This window comes from Anabrus simplex, chromosome 11 (assembly GCF_040414725.1).
Source record: "Anabrus simplex isolate iqAnaSimp1 chromosome 11, ASM4041472v1, whole genome shotgun sequence".
NCBI lineage: Eukaryota > Metazoa > Arthropoda > Insecta > Orthoptera > Tettigoniidae > Anabrus > Anabrus simplex.
Window position 1 is genome coordinate 86,976,486 of NC_090275.1, and position 13,966 is coordinate 86,990,451.

The window sequence follows — 13,966 nt, forward strand, 5'->3', positions numbered from 1 at the left end:
AGGGAAGAGCTACTACACCAACCACTATGGTATGTATCCAGTTCAAGCGTCTGGCAAGTCTTCGCCTATTGCACCAAAGAAATCAGATCATGAATTGCCATGACCAAGGCAGTACTCTACAAGAAGAGATCACTTTCTTTGTTATTTGTTTTATGTCTCACCAACACAGGCAGTTCTTATGGTGATGATCGAATGGGACAGGGCCTAGGATTAGGAAGGAAGTGACCGTGTCCTTATTTTAGGTACAGCCCCAGCATTTGCTGGTATGGTAACCATGGAAAACTATCTTCAGGGCTGCCAATAGGGTGGTTTGAACCCACAATCTTCCAAATACAAGCTACCAGCTGTGTCACGCAAACCATGTAGCCAACTCAATTACAAAGTCAGGAGCATTGCTTTACATGAATCAGAAACCCGAACTTCGAGAATAATGGAGAAGAAATATCTAGAGAATTTTGCAATGTAGTGCTGCAGAAGGATGGAAAAAAATAATGTGGATGGATATGGTGACAAATGAAGAGGAGGAGGCAAGAGAACAATCCTTGATACAGTTCCTGAAAGGAAAGCCAACTGGTTTTTACATATCCTGAGAAAAAATTGTCTCCTGCATGTTGTTGTCAAAGTAATGTTAGGGGGAACATGTGGGACCTGGGAGAACAAGAACGTGGCTGCTTGATGATTTAAAAGAAAAAAATAAAGTACTGCATGCTAAAAGAGGAAGCAGAGGATAGAAAGGTGTGGAGAGCCAAATTCATAAACCAAATCCAAGGACCTGCCTGTTAATAATAATAATAATAATAATAATAATAATAATAATAATAATAATAATAATAATAATAATAATGTATTATTATTATTTAAAATTTACGGTACATGACGACCTCTGAGAGCAATGCATGTGGCATGTGTACCACTGGTGGTACACACCATCACAAACATGTTAATTTCTGCAACCACCAGTATACCCTAATTTGTGTGACTCACAGAAACTGTACCAGATGCTTTAGCTTTCCTAATGGACAGTCCCAATCTCCATTCTGCTCTTCCACAGAACTTAAAACCAGTACATTAGTATAACTCTGATCTTCCCCTTTTCACACTGTTAAGAACATCATCTTCCCATATCTAAATTGTCCAGATGAATCTTGTTTGCTGACCCAGCTACTCTTACTTTCATTCTGCCACGAACTAGGCCTGATGACGGGACCTGGATATCTGGGTACCTGTTGTGGCAGTTGCTCAAAGCGAAAATACCCAGCTACCCATTGCATTGGGTATGGATCCAAAAACCCAGGTACCCATTACTTATAGTATCAGTGCTTGCATGTATTCAGACAATGTATTCGATTTTACCTTTCCCCTGCGAGATACTTTTTTTTGTGCTTGTGTTAACGCCTTCATTTTGTTGGCAATATACGCAATCTCACATTAGGTGAAACCACAAACAATTTTAGTTGAACCATTTTAATTAGAACTACGTAATTTAATTGGAGAAAGTTTTAGATTTTTAGTGTGATCATTGACAGTGCTCCATTAACATGTTTTATTAATGTATCAATGTATTATTCACATTATATGTACCAAGTTTTAGTAATTAGGCTACAAGCCGATCTTTTAGCTTCTCTTTTAATATTATGTGTCCTTTTGAAGATTATATTTTAGGCTGAGGTTGCCCTACATTAGGGGGTGAAACATGTCCCGAATAAGTGTTATTATGTTTATGTAACCACTTATAAGTGGATGTAAAGTATTGAATAGGTGGTTTAATAAGTACCTTCATTGTTTTTGACCACTTGTCTAGCAGCTCGTCTCCTTTTTCCATTTCTCTCCAGCCCAAACTTTGCAACTAATGCTACTCTTTTGTCAGAAATCACCCAGAACAAATCAAGCTGCTTTTCTTCGGATTTTTTCCAGTTCTTGAATCGAGTAATCCTGGTGAGGGTCCCATTCACTGGAACCATACTCTAGTTGGGGTCTTTCCAGAGACTTATATGCCCTCTCCTTCACCTCCTTACTACAACCCCTAAATACCTTCATAACCATGTGCAGAGAACTGTACCCTTTATTACTGGGCGAGTTGGCCGTGCGGTTAGAGGCGCACGGCTGTGAGCTTGCATCCGGGAGATAGTGGGTTCGAATCCCACAGTTGGCAGCCCTGAAGATGGTTTTCCGTGTTTCCCATTTTCACACCTTAATTAAGGCCACGGCCACTTCCTTCCAACTCCTAGGCTTTTCCTATCCCATCGTCGCCATAAGACCTAATTGTGTCGGTTGAGTTAAAGTCACTAGCAAAAAAAAAAAAAGTACCCATTATTTACAATCCCATTTATGTGATTACCCCAATGAGGATCTTTCCTTATATTAACACCTAGATACTTACAATGAACCCCAAAACAAATTTTCACCCCATCAACACAATAATTAAAACTGAGAAGTCTTTTCGTATCTATGAAACTCTCAACCTGACTTTTAACCCTGTTTATCATCATACCATTGCTTACTGTCCATCTCACAACATTATCACGGTCATTTTGCATTTTCTCAAAATCTTGTAACTTATTTATTACTCTATACAGAATATCATCGTCCGCAAAATGCCTTTTCTCCGTCCTGTACAGTGTCTGCTTACATTTTGCACAGGCGTTACTTCCAAGATTTGCAGGCACTCTAACTTGTGTTGCAGGTTGTACACATTCTCGGGAGGCATCACTAAGCTGTGTTGTCACTCCCAGAAGTTGTGTGATCTGACATGCTCGACAGTGCTGGAATTCGTACTTTCACTGTCAGGTTACTTTTAATTGACTCGTGGGCTTTTGATGTGTTCAGTCGTATGTTTGTAAGTTGGTGTATTTTAACATGGCTCTAAAGAAGTTTGTAACTCTAAAAGAAAAGGTAGATGTAATAGGGCCTGGATTTTGTTGACCTAAAAATGCTAAAAATTGACCTTTAAAATGACCTTAAAATTATCAAATGTCCTAAAAACGAACAAAAAATGACCTAAAATTCCCAAGTATTTATTGTTTGAAACTAAATTATGTACATTTCTAGATATGAACAACATTGATAATTGATATTTTCTCTAATTTTTACATAGCAATATGTCAGTTCTTTGTTTAGGAATCTTGGTTTTCCTTAGAAACAAAATGTACTGGTACGAAGATCTTCTGACACCAGGTACTCCATAAAGAGAAATGATCTGAAAAGGAAAACAATGTTCCTATAAAGATAATCATAATCGCCGTTGGTTGCAGATTTAACTGTAAAGATATATATAATGCCATATTATGTAGGTTTTAATATTTACCTCAGACCGTGTTGCAGTAGATAACTGTGACCATCCGTAGATTCTCGAAGGTAAAAGAACACTCGATTGTCGGCCAAAACCTTCTTGTATATTGAAAAGCTCCTTTCGATGTCCACAGATGCGAGGGGTGCGTACTTGAAGTGTGCTAAATCACTTGGTGACAGCTCTTCTTCAATATCCACTACACTGAAATCTTCCCCATTGAGTACCCGGATGACTGAAGACAAAACCTTGTATCCTGTGTTTTTATCAAGAACAGATTTTAGGTTCCGAAATACCGACTCACCAACTTCACCACGCACATTTTTCAAAACTTCCTGCGTTGCTCTCACCAAAGCTTTCGTTTGTTCGATTGTCACACCTCTCTCCTGAAGTCGTGTAATAGCTGACGGCAGGGAGCTAAAATTTGCCTTAATGTATGCCAACTTACCCTGGACATCGTCAGCTAAAAACATCTCTTGGGCGATTTCTATAGCCCTGGCATCTTGGGCTTCTAGAGAGTTTATCACTCGCTTCACTGCTAAAAAGTTGATGCTGTAGTACTCGCATGCATTGATCCACGTACCCCAACATGTGACTACAGGCTGCGGAGGTAGTGGGATATCAAGAGCTAGTGACTTAAAGAGTTTCCTGCACGATGGGGCTTTGATAAATACCTTTTTTTACCTGCGACACAAGTCTGTCAATGTCAAGAAAATTCCCCCTCACGTCTTCTGCCACTCTGTGTAAAGCATGAACTAGACAAGTTACATGCACCATTCTTGAATGAAAAGCTTTGATAGCTTTACCAGCTTTAACTGTGGGCGCGGCATCGGTCACGAAAAGTAAAACATCATCATACCTCACACCGTCAGGTCACAGCATTCGACATATTGTAAAATGATTGACAGATTCCAGGACTTCAGAAGTTGGCAAAAATATTTCTCCGGGATTATCTATTTCCAGGGTTCCTACAATTACATTAGCTACGTAACAACCTTCAACATCAGTAGTTTTGTCTACTGAAACAAAAATCTTCTTTCCGCTTGTTCTTTCCCGTATTCTTTGAAGTGTTTTTTCATAGCAGAGCGGTATGTAATTTTTCCTTAGCGTAGATTCGTCCGGAATGGAATGACCTGTATATCGTGCTAGGAACTGCCTTAATTTAGGAATGGTTGGTTTATGAAGAGGAATATTTGCTGTGACAAAAACTTCACACAGTTCATTAAAAAAACCTGAGGTTGTACCTCTGCTTGATGATGCATTTTGCATGAGTAACTGTTGAGTACTTTTCTTTCTGCTGATATTCTGAATACCGCACACATGTTTGACACGACTGATGTGCTGTTGAACAGTGAATCTTTTTGCTGCTGCCACTTTCACTTCACATACTTTACAGAATCGTATTTCACCATCTGTAGAAAAGGTATCTTCCCCGAATTCAGAGACAATTTGTCTCAAATGAACTGCCTTGGATGGTTTTACCTTTGGCATTTTAACACGCACTCGAAATGGTTACACACAACTGACATCTACAAACTGTACAACTAAAACTGACCTGAAGGAACAAACAAATAGAGTACACTGGCAGATATACCTCACTGCTGACGTCACACTGTGAACACATTTCCCTGGTGAACTGATAAAGGCTTAGCCCTCGTCTGAAGGTCACCCAAGAATAACTTAGCTCTCACCTCCTGTTAAGATACAAAGGTGAGGGATGTACAAAGCTACATACTCAGCTCATAACTGAGTGCAGAAACTTTCGAAGATGAACCTTCACGCAAACCTTTCAGTACGTTAAGATATAGGAACTGGTTGGTTGATGATGTAAAACGTGGATTCTTATTTAAAAATAACCAATAAGAAAAATAAAATAATTAAAAATGACAAAAATAATGATGCAGAAAGCAAAAAAAGAAAACAACCTAAAAATCAAATACTTCAAGAAATGACGAAAAATGACTTAATATGTATGCATTTCTGTAATCTGGGGGCCATGAACAGGATTTGTATATAACTTAGCAACTTATGTGATGCACCAATTAAAAGATGACATGTCATTGAATTCCGGGCCCTGACTATCATAAATGTAAGAAGTGTGCTGTGCGTGAATTGTCCGAAGTGTTCAAGTTTGGAAAGATACAGGCAGCTGAAATAGTGAAAAATCAAGAGGAACTAGTGAAAGAATCACATTTAAATGACAGCAGTGCATTAAACTGTTTCAAAGTAGTAGTGGAGCTCTCATCAACAAGGCAATGCTAGAGTGGTTCGGTAAAATAAGAAGTTAGAATGTCCTTGTGTCAGGACCAAAGATACAAGCGAATGGGTTAGAATTTGTGGCAGAATTAAGTAGTGGAGATTCCAAAGCCTCGAATGTTTGGCTAGAATGATTCATAAAGTGACATGGTATCAATTTCATAGCGATTTGCAGAGAATCATCCAGTGTTAACCCATTAGTTCATGAAGTTTCCTGGTCGCATTTTAGATTTTTTTTGTGTGTGTTTTCCATATATTTTGTAAGTACATTAAATATCTATAATGCATATAACCTGGAATATTGCATACTTCAGGAGGGAGGTGTGATCCGAAAAATTTGATCACATGCAAGTATAATACGTGAGAAAGATGGTGAGCAAGAGAAGACTCAATAACAGAAGACCAGTCCAACATGATAGTTTGTTTATTGTTGATTTTGTCCGAATATCTGTTAGAAATAAGCTCACATATGAGAAACATGCTCAAATGTTGATACAAACAAGTTTTTTGCTCAAAATTCTGTACTTCTATCACACTTTGCATAATACTCTACATCAATCTTTAGAATTCTTCAAGGAAACTGCCTGAGGCAGTTAAAAAGGTTTTGGACTATTGGGATTAAAACCAATAAATAACAGCAAGGCAGCTTCAAGCAGGGACTCCGTAACGACTTTGGCTACCTAGGACGCTTGTTATAATGCTTGCGTGCAACTCATATAGTTAGTAGCAACAACTTGCTAGCTTGGGAAGTCTTTAAAAATTCTGTGATAGCTACACAGGAAGCATGATGTATTTTACAAATATATATATAGATTACATTAAAACAACTTATATTTCATACAGCATCATGCAGATGTAGATTCATCATGATGTGCAGCCTTCTTGATTCTTACAGCAGTGTCCCTGATAGGAGCAAAGTCTCAGATAAGAGCGTTAACTGCCTCTCCAAATTCGGCATAGCTAAGCTAGAGAACATTCTCCCAGATTGCACATAAATGAAAGCTATAGTACACATTTTCAACCAGACTGCCAGATAAATTTACAAACTGCCGCATAAATTCAAACCGCACTTTTATCCAGCTGCCGTAGTACAGGCCCTAAAAGAATTCTATCATAAACAAAATGATGAAAAAGGTGTAAATCTGACACAGGATTTAATTGCCCATAGTGAAAATATTATTGCTAAACTGAAGTGGACAAAACAAACAAACATCAAGGATTTTTTCAAGTGCTAAATGTTTTACTAGAGATTGCTACATGTACATATTGATTGAAAGTTTCAAAAACTCGTATGTTCTTAATTTTAACATGGTGAATGTTAATAGTGTACAGTGTGCTCACTGGAGGTTTCCATAGAAGTTTTTTTGTCTCTTTGATACTTTGCAGCTGCACAGCGCATCTACAACTTTCTCATGTGAGTACAGTACAGTAATTGTAAAATACTACAGTACATACAACTATTCGCAAGATTTTTCGATGCATACAATACATGGGTTATTGTGTTCCAACTTATGTTTGATGGTACCAGTTTCACACTCTCTTTCAGGCGGACACCCCTGTATAACGGACAACTTTTTTTTTGTCCCAAAGTTGTCCGTTATAGAGAGATTTTAAGATGAGACAACCCTTCTTCAACCTTTCTAAATATCCTTTTCTCTTTATCTCTTTTTTAAATATTAAATAAGAGGGATAGTAAAATATTTTGAACGACCTTCCATAAAATTGTCTTAGAGAAAGTAGGTACTACATCGATTCAGGTAAAAGATGAGTCCAGCCCATTAAAGCCTCCTTTAGTTGAGCATGAGAACAACAGACAACACGGCTGTGGAAGTGAGTTGGAAGAATAGAGAGCAGAGAGAATTTAGTTCACAATAGTACCACAGAACGTACTCTTTCAAGTTGATACTTCACACACCAGTAGTAGGCAAAATTTACAATATATTCAATCTGAGCAGTCCATATTCAAACAAGCTGTACTGTTAGGAAAACTTTCCGCTTAGTTCTCACAAACGTTGCTGCTTTGGGAGACAAACTCTTGAGATATTTTGCATACACAAGGAGAATTCAATTGAAATGAAAATGAAACCAAATGGTGGGGTCTATGAGAAGAAGAGGGAGAAGTTGTGGCAATGTTGGCTGTTGCAATGGTTCCAGATTCAATGCTGCCTCCAGTCATGCAACACCTGATACTGTGATGAACGTGTAAGAAATCTGCCTCCTCGTCGACACCAGTGTCGAACTGTGCCTTGCCAGAATCAGCCTTGGTAGCCCATTCACTGAGATCACCATCAGGACAAATGGGGAAGCATGACAGAAGAGGAAGACACTGTTATGGGGAGCCAAGACAATAGTGTGGATTGAGAGTCAGTGTCAAGCGTTTTGGGCTCCCACTTAGGCTCATACTCCCTGTAAGATCACTCTCACATATTTAATGCAGACTGAATTGAAGGTGGTTTTGCAGTTGTATTTATATGGTGAGATAAGAATGCACTAGAATGTTCATGCTGGGTCTGTTTACATAGCACAGATGATGTAGGTAGTGCAGTATCTGAGCTGGAACTTGCAGGCAGTTGAGCAGAGTCTGGTGTAGACTGTAGTTGTCATGCGTACATTTATTTTTATAACCAAATAGAAAGCAATATTCGCCATTGTGTATTCCTGAAGTATGAACTTGCATTCCTATTGGTCAGTGTAAAGTTGCATGTGGCACCAGTCAACAATCGCAATAACCATGTTGTATTACCTACCCACGCAGAATAAAAGCACAGATAATGCCCAATACAGGATTCCATTCTTATCTGCCTGAAACAAATCTTATGTTTTAAAAAAAACGCTAAAAAGTGTTAAACCGTACCCTAACCAGTTGTTATCGGCCTGGAGCATTCTTTATTTTGAAAAAGTACTACCAAGCTCGATAGCTGCAGTCGCTTAAGTGCGGCCTGTATCTAGTATTTGGGGGATAGTAGGTTCGAACCCCACTGTCGGCAGCCCTGAAGATGGTTTTCCGTGGTTTCCCATTTTCACACTAGGCAAATGCTGGGGCTGTACCTCAATTAAGCCCTCCCTGTCCCATCGTCGCCATAAGACCCTATCTGTGTCGGTGAGATGTAAAGCAACTAGCAAAAGAGGAAAAAAAAAAGAAAAAGTACTGATAACAATATTGGAATTTAGCTTTCCACCACTGGACTCTCTAAAATGCGTTCTAATTGTCTCTCATCAATCTGAAGTATAAAAAGAAAATTGTAATTCAACTTTCCACCACTAGCCCACACAGAATACACTGCTATAGCTCAAACCGTACCCTGACCAGTGCAGACCAATGGTGTTTACACAGGGGAACTAGAAACCTAAGGCTGCTTCGTGGCTCTAACCTGGGGGCTTAGGCCTCCAGACCCCCTTTGCTCATCCCCACCCCTACCCTGACCAATCCAGACCAGTGGTCTTCCACCCCTACCCTAACCAATCTAAACCAATGGTCTTGTCCACCCCTACCCTAACCAATCCAGACCAGTGGTCTTGTCCACCCCTACCTTAACCAATCCAGACCAATGGTCTTGTGCACCCTTACCCTAACCAGCACAGAACAATGAGTGTTTGCACAGGGGAAACTAGAGGCCTAAGGCCGCTTCGTGGCTCTAACCTGGGGGCTTGCGCCTCCAGAACCCATTTACTTGTCCCCACCCCTATCCTAACCAATCAAGACCAACGTTCTTGTGCACACCTACCCTAACCACTTCAGACAAATGTTGTTTGCATAGTGCGAGCTAGAGACCTAAGGCCACTTCGTGGCTCTAAGCTGGGGGCTTGTCCCATCATAGTATTACCTAGAGAGGTTGGCAGCCTTGTCCACCACCCCGACCACGTCCTCCGTGAGAAGAAAAGACAGTCACTCCACATGGCCTAATATAGGAAGTTATTGGCTTAAGTATTTATACGCGATGTTCTAATTGAAGAGGTTCCTTAATTTGTTAGTCACATGCTGAGTATTTTTCTTTCTTTCCATGCTAGGTTCACAGTTACCAGAAGTATACATTTATGTTATATTTATTATTCTGAGTTTCACATTAAATAGTATGATATTGGAGCCACTTCAACACAATAGAATTTAGCAAATGCTACAGTATTTTTGATGAGTGTAAATTGCTTCACTTAAAATTGGCAGATACATGGAAGAAAGCAGGTAGCAGGTAGGGACCCTCTTCGGAGGCAGCCATACCCAGGGAGTGGCTCCCCTGCCTATGTGAGTCCCAGAGCACACTGACCCGGTGTGTAACATCTGGTATGGGTCCCAGCTCAGGGTTACGAGTGAAGACCTCAACGGCATCTACGGTGGAGAAGGTGGATTTCGGTACGGCGGAGATGGCAGAAGGGGCATACCCGTTGTGTCTGTACTCCAGAGGAGCGGCTACGAAAGGCGTCTGTCTCCTACCTGGCAGTAGGTATAAAATGCCTTTGGGTGTGGCGAGCCCATCGTAACAATAGCCTATATGGACAAAGCAGATATGGTGCCTCGGAAAAGGTTAGGGCGTCCCCTGCTAAAAGCGACGCGCAGCTCTTCAGGTGCTGGGGGAACTGTGAAAAGTGGGCAACCAGCACCAAACTACATCAAAATTGCAACAGTAAATGTACTGACACTGACGGGAAAGACAGAAGAACTGGTTGACTTCATGATAGAAAAAGATATAGCCATACTTGGACTGTGCGAGACCAAGAAGAGGGGTACAGGGAAGATCCCTCTGAGAGAAGGATACAGGCTGTATTACAGCAGAGGACCTGAAGCAAAAAATGGAGTGGCCATCATACTTAGAAGAGAAATCCAAGAATATGTGGAATATACAAAGTACGTCAGCGATAGGATAATGATGATGAGACTCCAGTTTGAAAATGGCGTGAAAGATCTATTTCAGTTGTATGCCCCACAAACTGGTTGCATAGATGAACATCTAGAGGACTTCTTAGAGGAAGTGGAGAGACAGATAGAAGATAAGGAAGTACTATTGATGGGAGATCTAAATGCACAAGTTGGAATGGAAAGACCAAGGAAAGGAAGATGTTGTAGGACCCTTTGGATATGGAAATGTAAATCCAGAAGGCGAGTTGTTGGTGGATTTTTGCATGAGGAATCAAATGATTGTTGGAAACACCTGGTTTAGGAAGAAGAACAGTCAGAAGATTACAAGGTATGGTCGGGGAGACAGACAAACAAAGACCATGATTGATTATATAATCATAGAGAAAGAACACCGAAAGAACCTTGTAGATGTAACAGCCATGCCTGAAGAAGTCTTTGGTGGAGATCATAGAGTTGTGATAGGAAAATTGAAAGTTGGAAAGATTGAAAAACCCCAATTAAGAAGAGAGAAAAGAATTAAAGTATGGGAGTTGAAGGAGAAAAACATACAAGAAGAATTTCAAAGGGAAATAATACCCTTGGTACCCAGGACAGAGGTGGGGAATGTTGAAGAGGAATGGAAAAGATTTAAGGAAGCACTGGTTGGATGTGCAGAAAAGGTGTGTGGTAGAACATCAGGAAATGTGAAAGACAAAGAAACACACTGGTGGAATGATAGGGTAAAGATTAAAGTGAAGGAAAAGAAAATGGCATGGAAAGCATGGAAAACATCTAAGACTTAAGAAAGTAGAAGAAAATATGTGGAGGCAAATAATTTGGCCAAGAAAGTAGTGGAGGAAGAAAAGAGGAAAAGCTGGGCCTTATTCACACAGAAATTGAGAGACGATACGCAGGGCAGCAAGAAATTACTGTATGGTATTTTAAGAAACAAAAAGAGAGATCAAGTAAACACCAGATTTGTGAAGGATGAAGGTGGCATAATTTTAACAAAGCCAGAAGAAATAAGAAATAGATGGAGAGAGTATTTTCAGAAGCTCCTGAACATAACGGATGACAGTCATTCAATGGACGACCAGGAAAGGCAATTAGTTGATGAAGAAATGGATAAAGAAATTACAATGAATGAAATTGAAATGGCAGTAAGAAAGATGAAGAATGGAAAAACTGCTGGAATAGATGAAATTTCAGTGGAGATGATAAAGGCAGCTGGAGCTGTAGGCCTGCAGTGGACATATCGGGTTCTCAGGAATGTCTGGGAGAATAAGGAGGTCCCTGAGGATTGGCAAAAAGGAATAATCATTCCAATTTTCAAGAAAGGTGATAAGAAAGTTTTGAAGAACTACAGGGGAATTACTCTAATATCCCATGTTGCTAAGATAATGGAAAGGATACTGGAAAGTAGAATAAGGTTGAGGGTTGAGAATCAGATACAGGAAAATCAGTTTGGTTTCAGAAGTGGAAGGTCAACAATAGAGCCCATTTTCATTATGAGACAACTAATGGAAAAGCATTGGGATTACGGGAATGATATGGTGATGACATTCATTGATATTGAAAAGGCATATGACAGTGTCCCCAGGACGAAAGTTTGGGACAGTCTGGTGCAAAAAGGAATTGGACAGAGATTTAAAAAATGATCATGGCATTGTATAAGGAATGTTGTAGTTGCGTGAAAACACAAGTTGGCAGGACAAGTTGGTTCAAAATAACTAGTGGGCTGAGACAGGGAAGTGTTCTATCACCAATCCTGTTTACAATAGTAATGGATGACATCATGAGAACAGCAAAAGCAGCATATGGAGGAAGAGAAATGAACATGATGTTATTTGCAGATGATATTGTGATTTGGGGAGAAGACGACAGGAAGGTTCAAGAACAGTTGAATGTGGTGAATGGGAAGATCGAAGAATGTGGATTGAAAATAAGTGTAGAAAAGAGTAAAACTCTTGTTATGACTAGAGGGGAGAAAGAAGGGAAAGGTCAGATTAGACTTGCAGACAAGCCCCTGGAAGTAGTGGAAACGTTTAAATACCTGGGGAGTGAATTAATGGAGAATGCTCGACTGGATGCTGAGATTAGTAAACGGATTCAAGCTGGAAGTTGTTTCTATCATAGTGTAAGAAACATGTTATGGGACAAAGATGTGCCAACGGAAGCAAAGGATACTATGTACAAGATGTATTACGTACCCATAACAATTTACGGAGCAGAAACTTGGACAATGACAAAGAAGGATGAGAGTCGAATACAGGCAGCCGAAATGAAGTTCTTGAGGAGTATGATACAGAAGAGTAGAAGAGACAAAATAAGGAATGAGAAAATCCGGGAAGAAATTGGAGTGGAAAAAATGAATGATAGAATAGAGAAGAGCCGACTAAGATGGTTTGGTCACATAAAGCGCATGAGCGACGAAAAAATGCCAAAAAAGGTGATGGAAATGCAAATCCAAGGAAGGAGAGGCCATGGACGACCACGATTGAGATGGAAGGATACCATCCAACGCAGCATTATAGAAAGAAATCTGGACTGGGACACAGTGTTGGAGGAGGAGTGGTGGAAAGACCGAAGAAAGTGGAGAGGAACCATATTTGCCCCTACCCGGCTACAGCTGGATAAAGGGAAATGATGATGATGATGATGATGATGACATGGAAGAAAAATGTAACCAAACTCTTTTATGTTGGTTTTCACATGTCATTTCCATCACAGCCATTACAAAAGATGTAATTTATTTTGAAACACTAACTTTAAATCTTTTACTTTTGGAGTTTGTATGTTCATTTCAAAATGAATGGACTTTATTAATCTTTTTCGTTATCATAAGATTGAAAAATTGTAATGAACAATTATCTGGGTAACATATGAATCAAGTGAGTGAAAGATTACCCAGATAACGTGGGTGACCACTTCTTACCTGAATGCTCCAGCTAATGCTCAAATAATCAGGTACGCAAGTACTCAGGTACACTAACCATACCATAAACCCTACTGCATTCCATTCACTTCCATTTTGTTTACAAAGTTGTTTCCCAGAAGTAATGTAAATCAAATTGGTAAGGACACACTATTGATTTTCTTTGTCCAGGTTATACAACAGAGGCATCAACATGGATTTGGGTAAACTGTACCCTTCAGTGGAATATCCTGTTAGCAGAGGAACCCCTATGATCTCTCCACTGATAAAATGGAATCATTCTAACCAGTGGTTTGTTGCAGCTGACCATAAAAAGGTAAGTTGATGCACTGTTCTTTGTCAGAAAGTAAATGAGACGCTGTTTCAGGGATACCTACCAGATATGCCGATTACTAAATACACTGAACTGATAATTCATGTTCAGTTAATTCTGGAATCTACTGCAGTGCACTTGTTAAAGGTTTTTTGATGTGAGAGTATGTCTTTCATTTCATTTGTGTACTGTACCTAAACATAAAATTTACAGCTTCACATGGGAATCTATAGTAAGCTTCATAATTTTGCAGCTGTAAATTATGTGTACAGCGAAATCTTGTTAGTGCATTCCTCTTTAAGGTGTTTTCTCGTTTAGCATATTGTAATTTCAAAATCTCGTTTC

The 13,966-nt window shown here is 39.6% G+C and overlaps 1 protein-coding gene across 4 annotated transcripts in view; it reads left to right on the forward strand.

Moving 5' to 3' along the window:
* The window catches only part of LOC136883507 (fatty acid synthase), an 830,097-nt gene that overhangs the window by 360,266 nt on the left and 455,865 nt on the right, over positions 1-13,966 (forward strand). For all 4 annotated transcript variants that reach the window (XM_068229677.1, XM_068229680.1, XM_068229678.1 and 1 more), the window contains one exon: positions 13,480-13,624. In XM_068229677.1, coding sequence (XP_068085778.1) covers positions 13,480-13,624 — 145 coding nt within the window. The remainder of the gene's footprint in view (positions 1-13,479; positions 13,625-13,966) is intronic.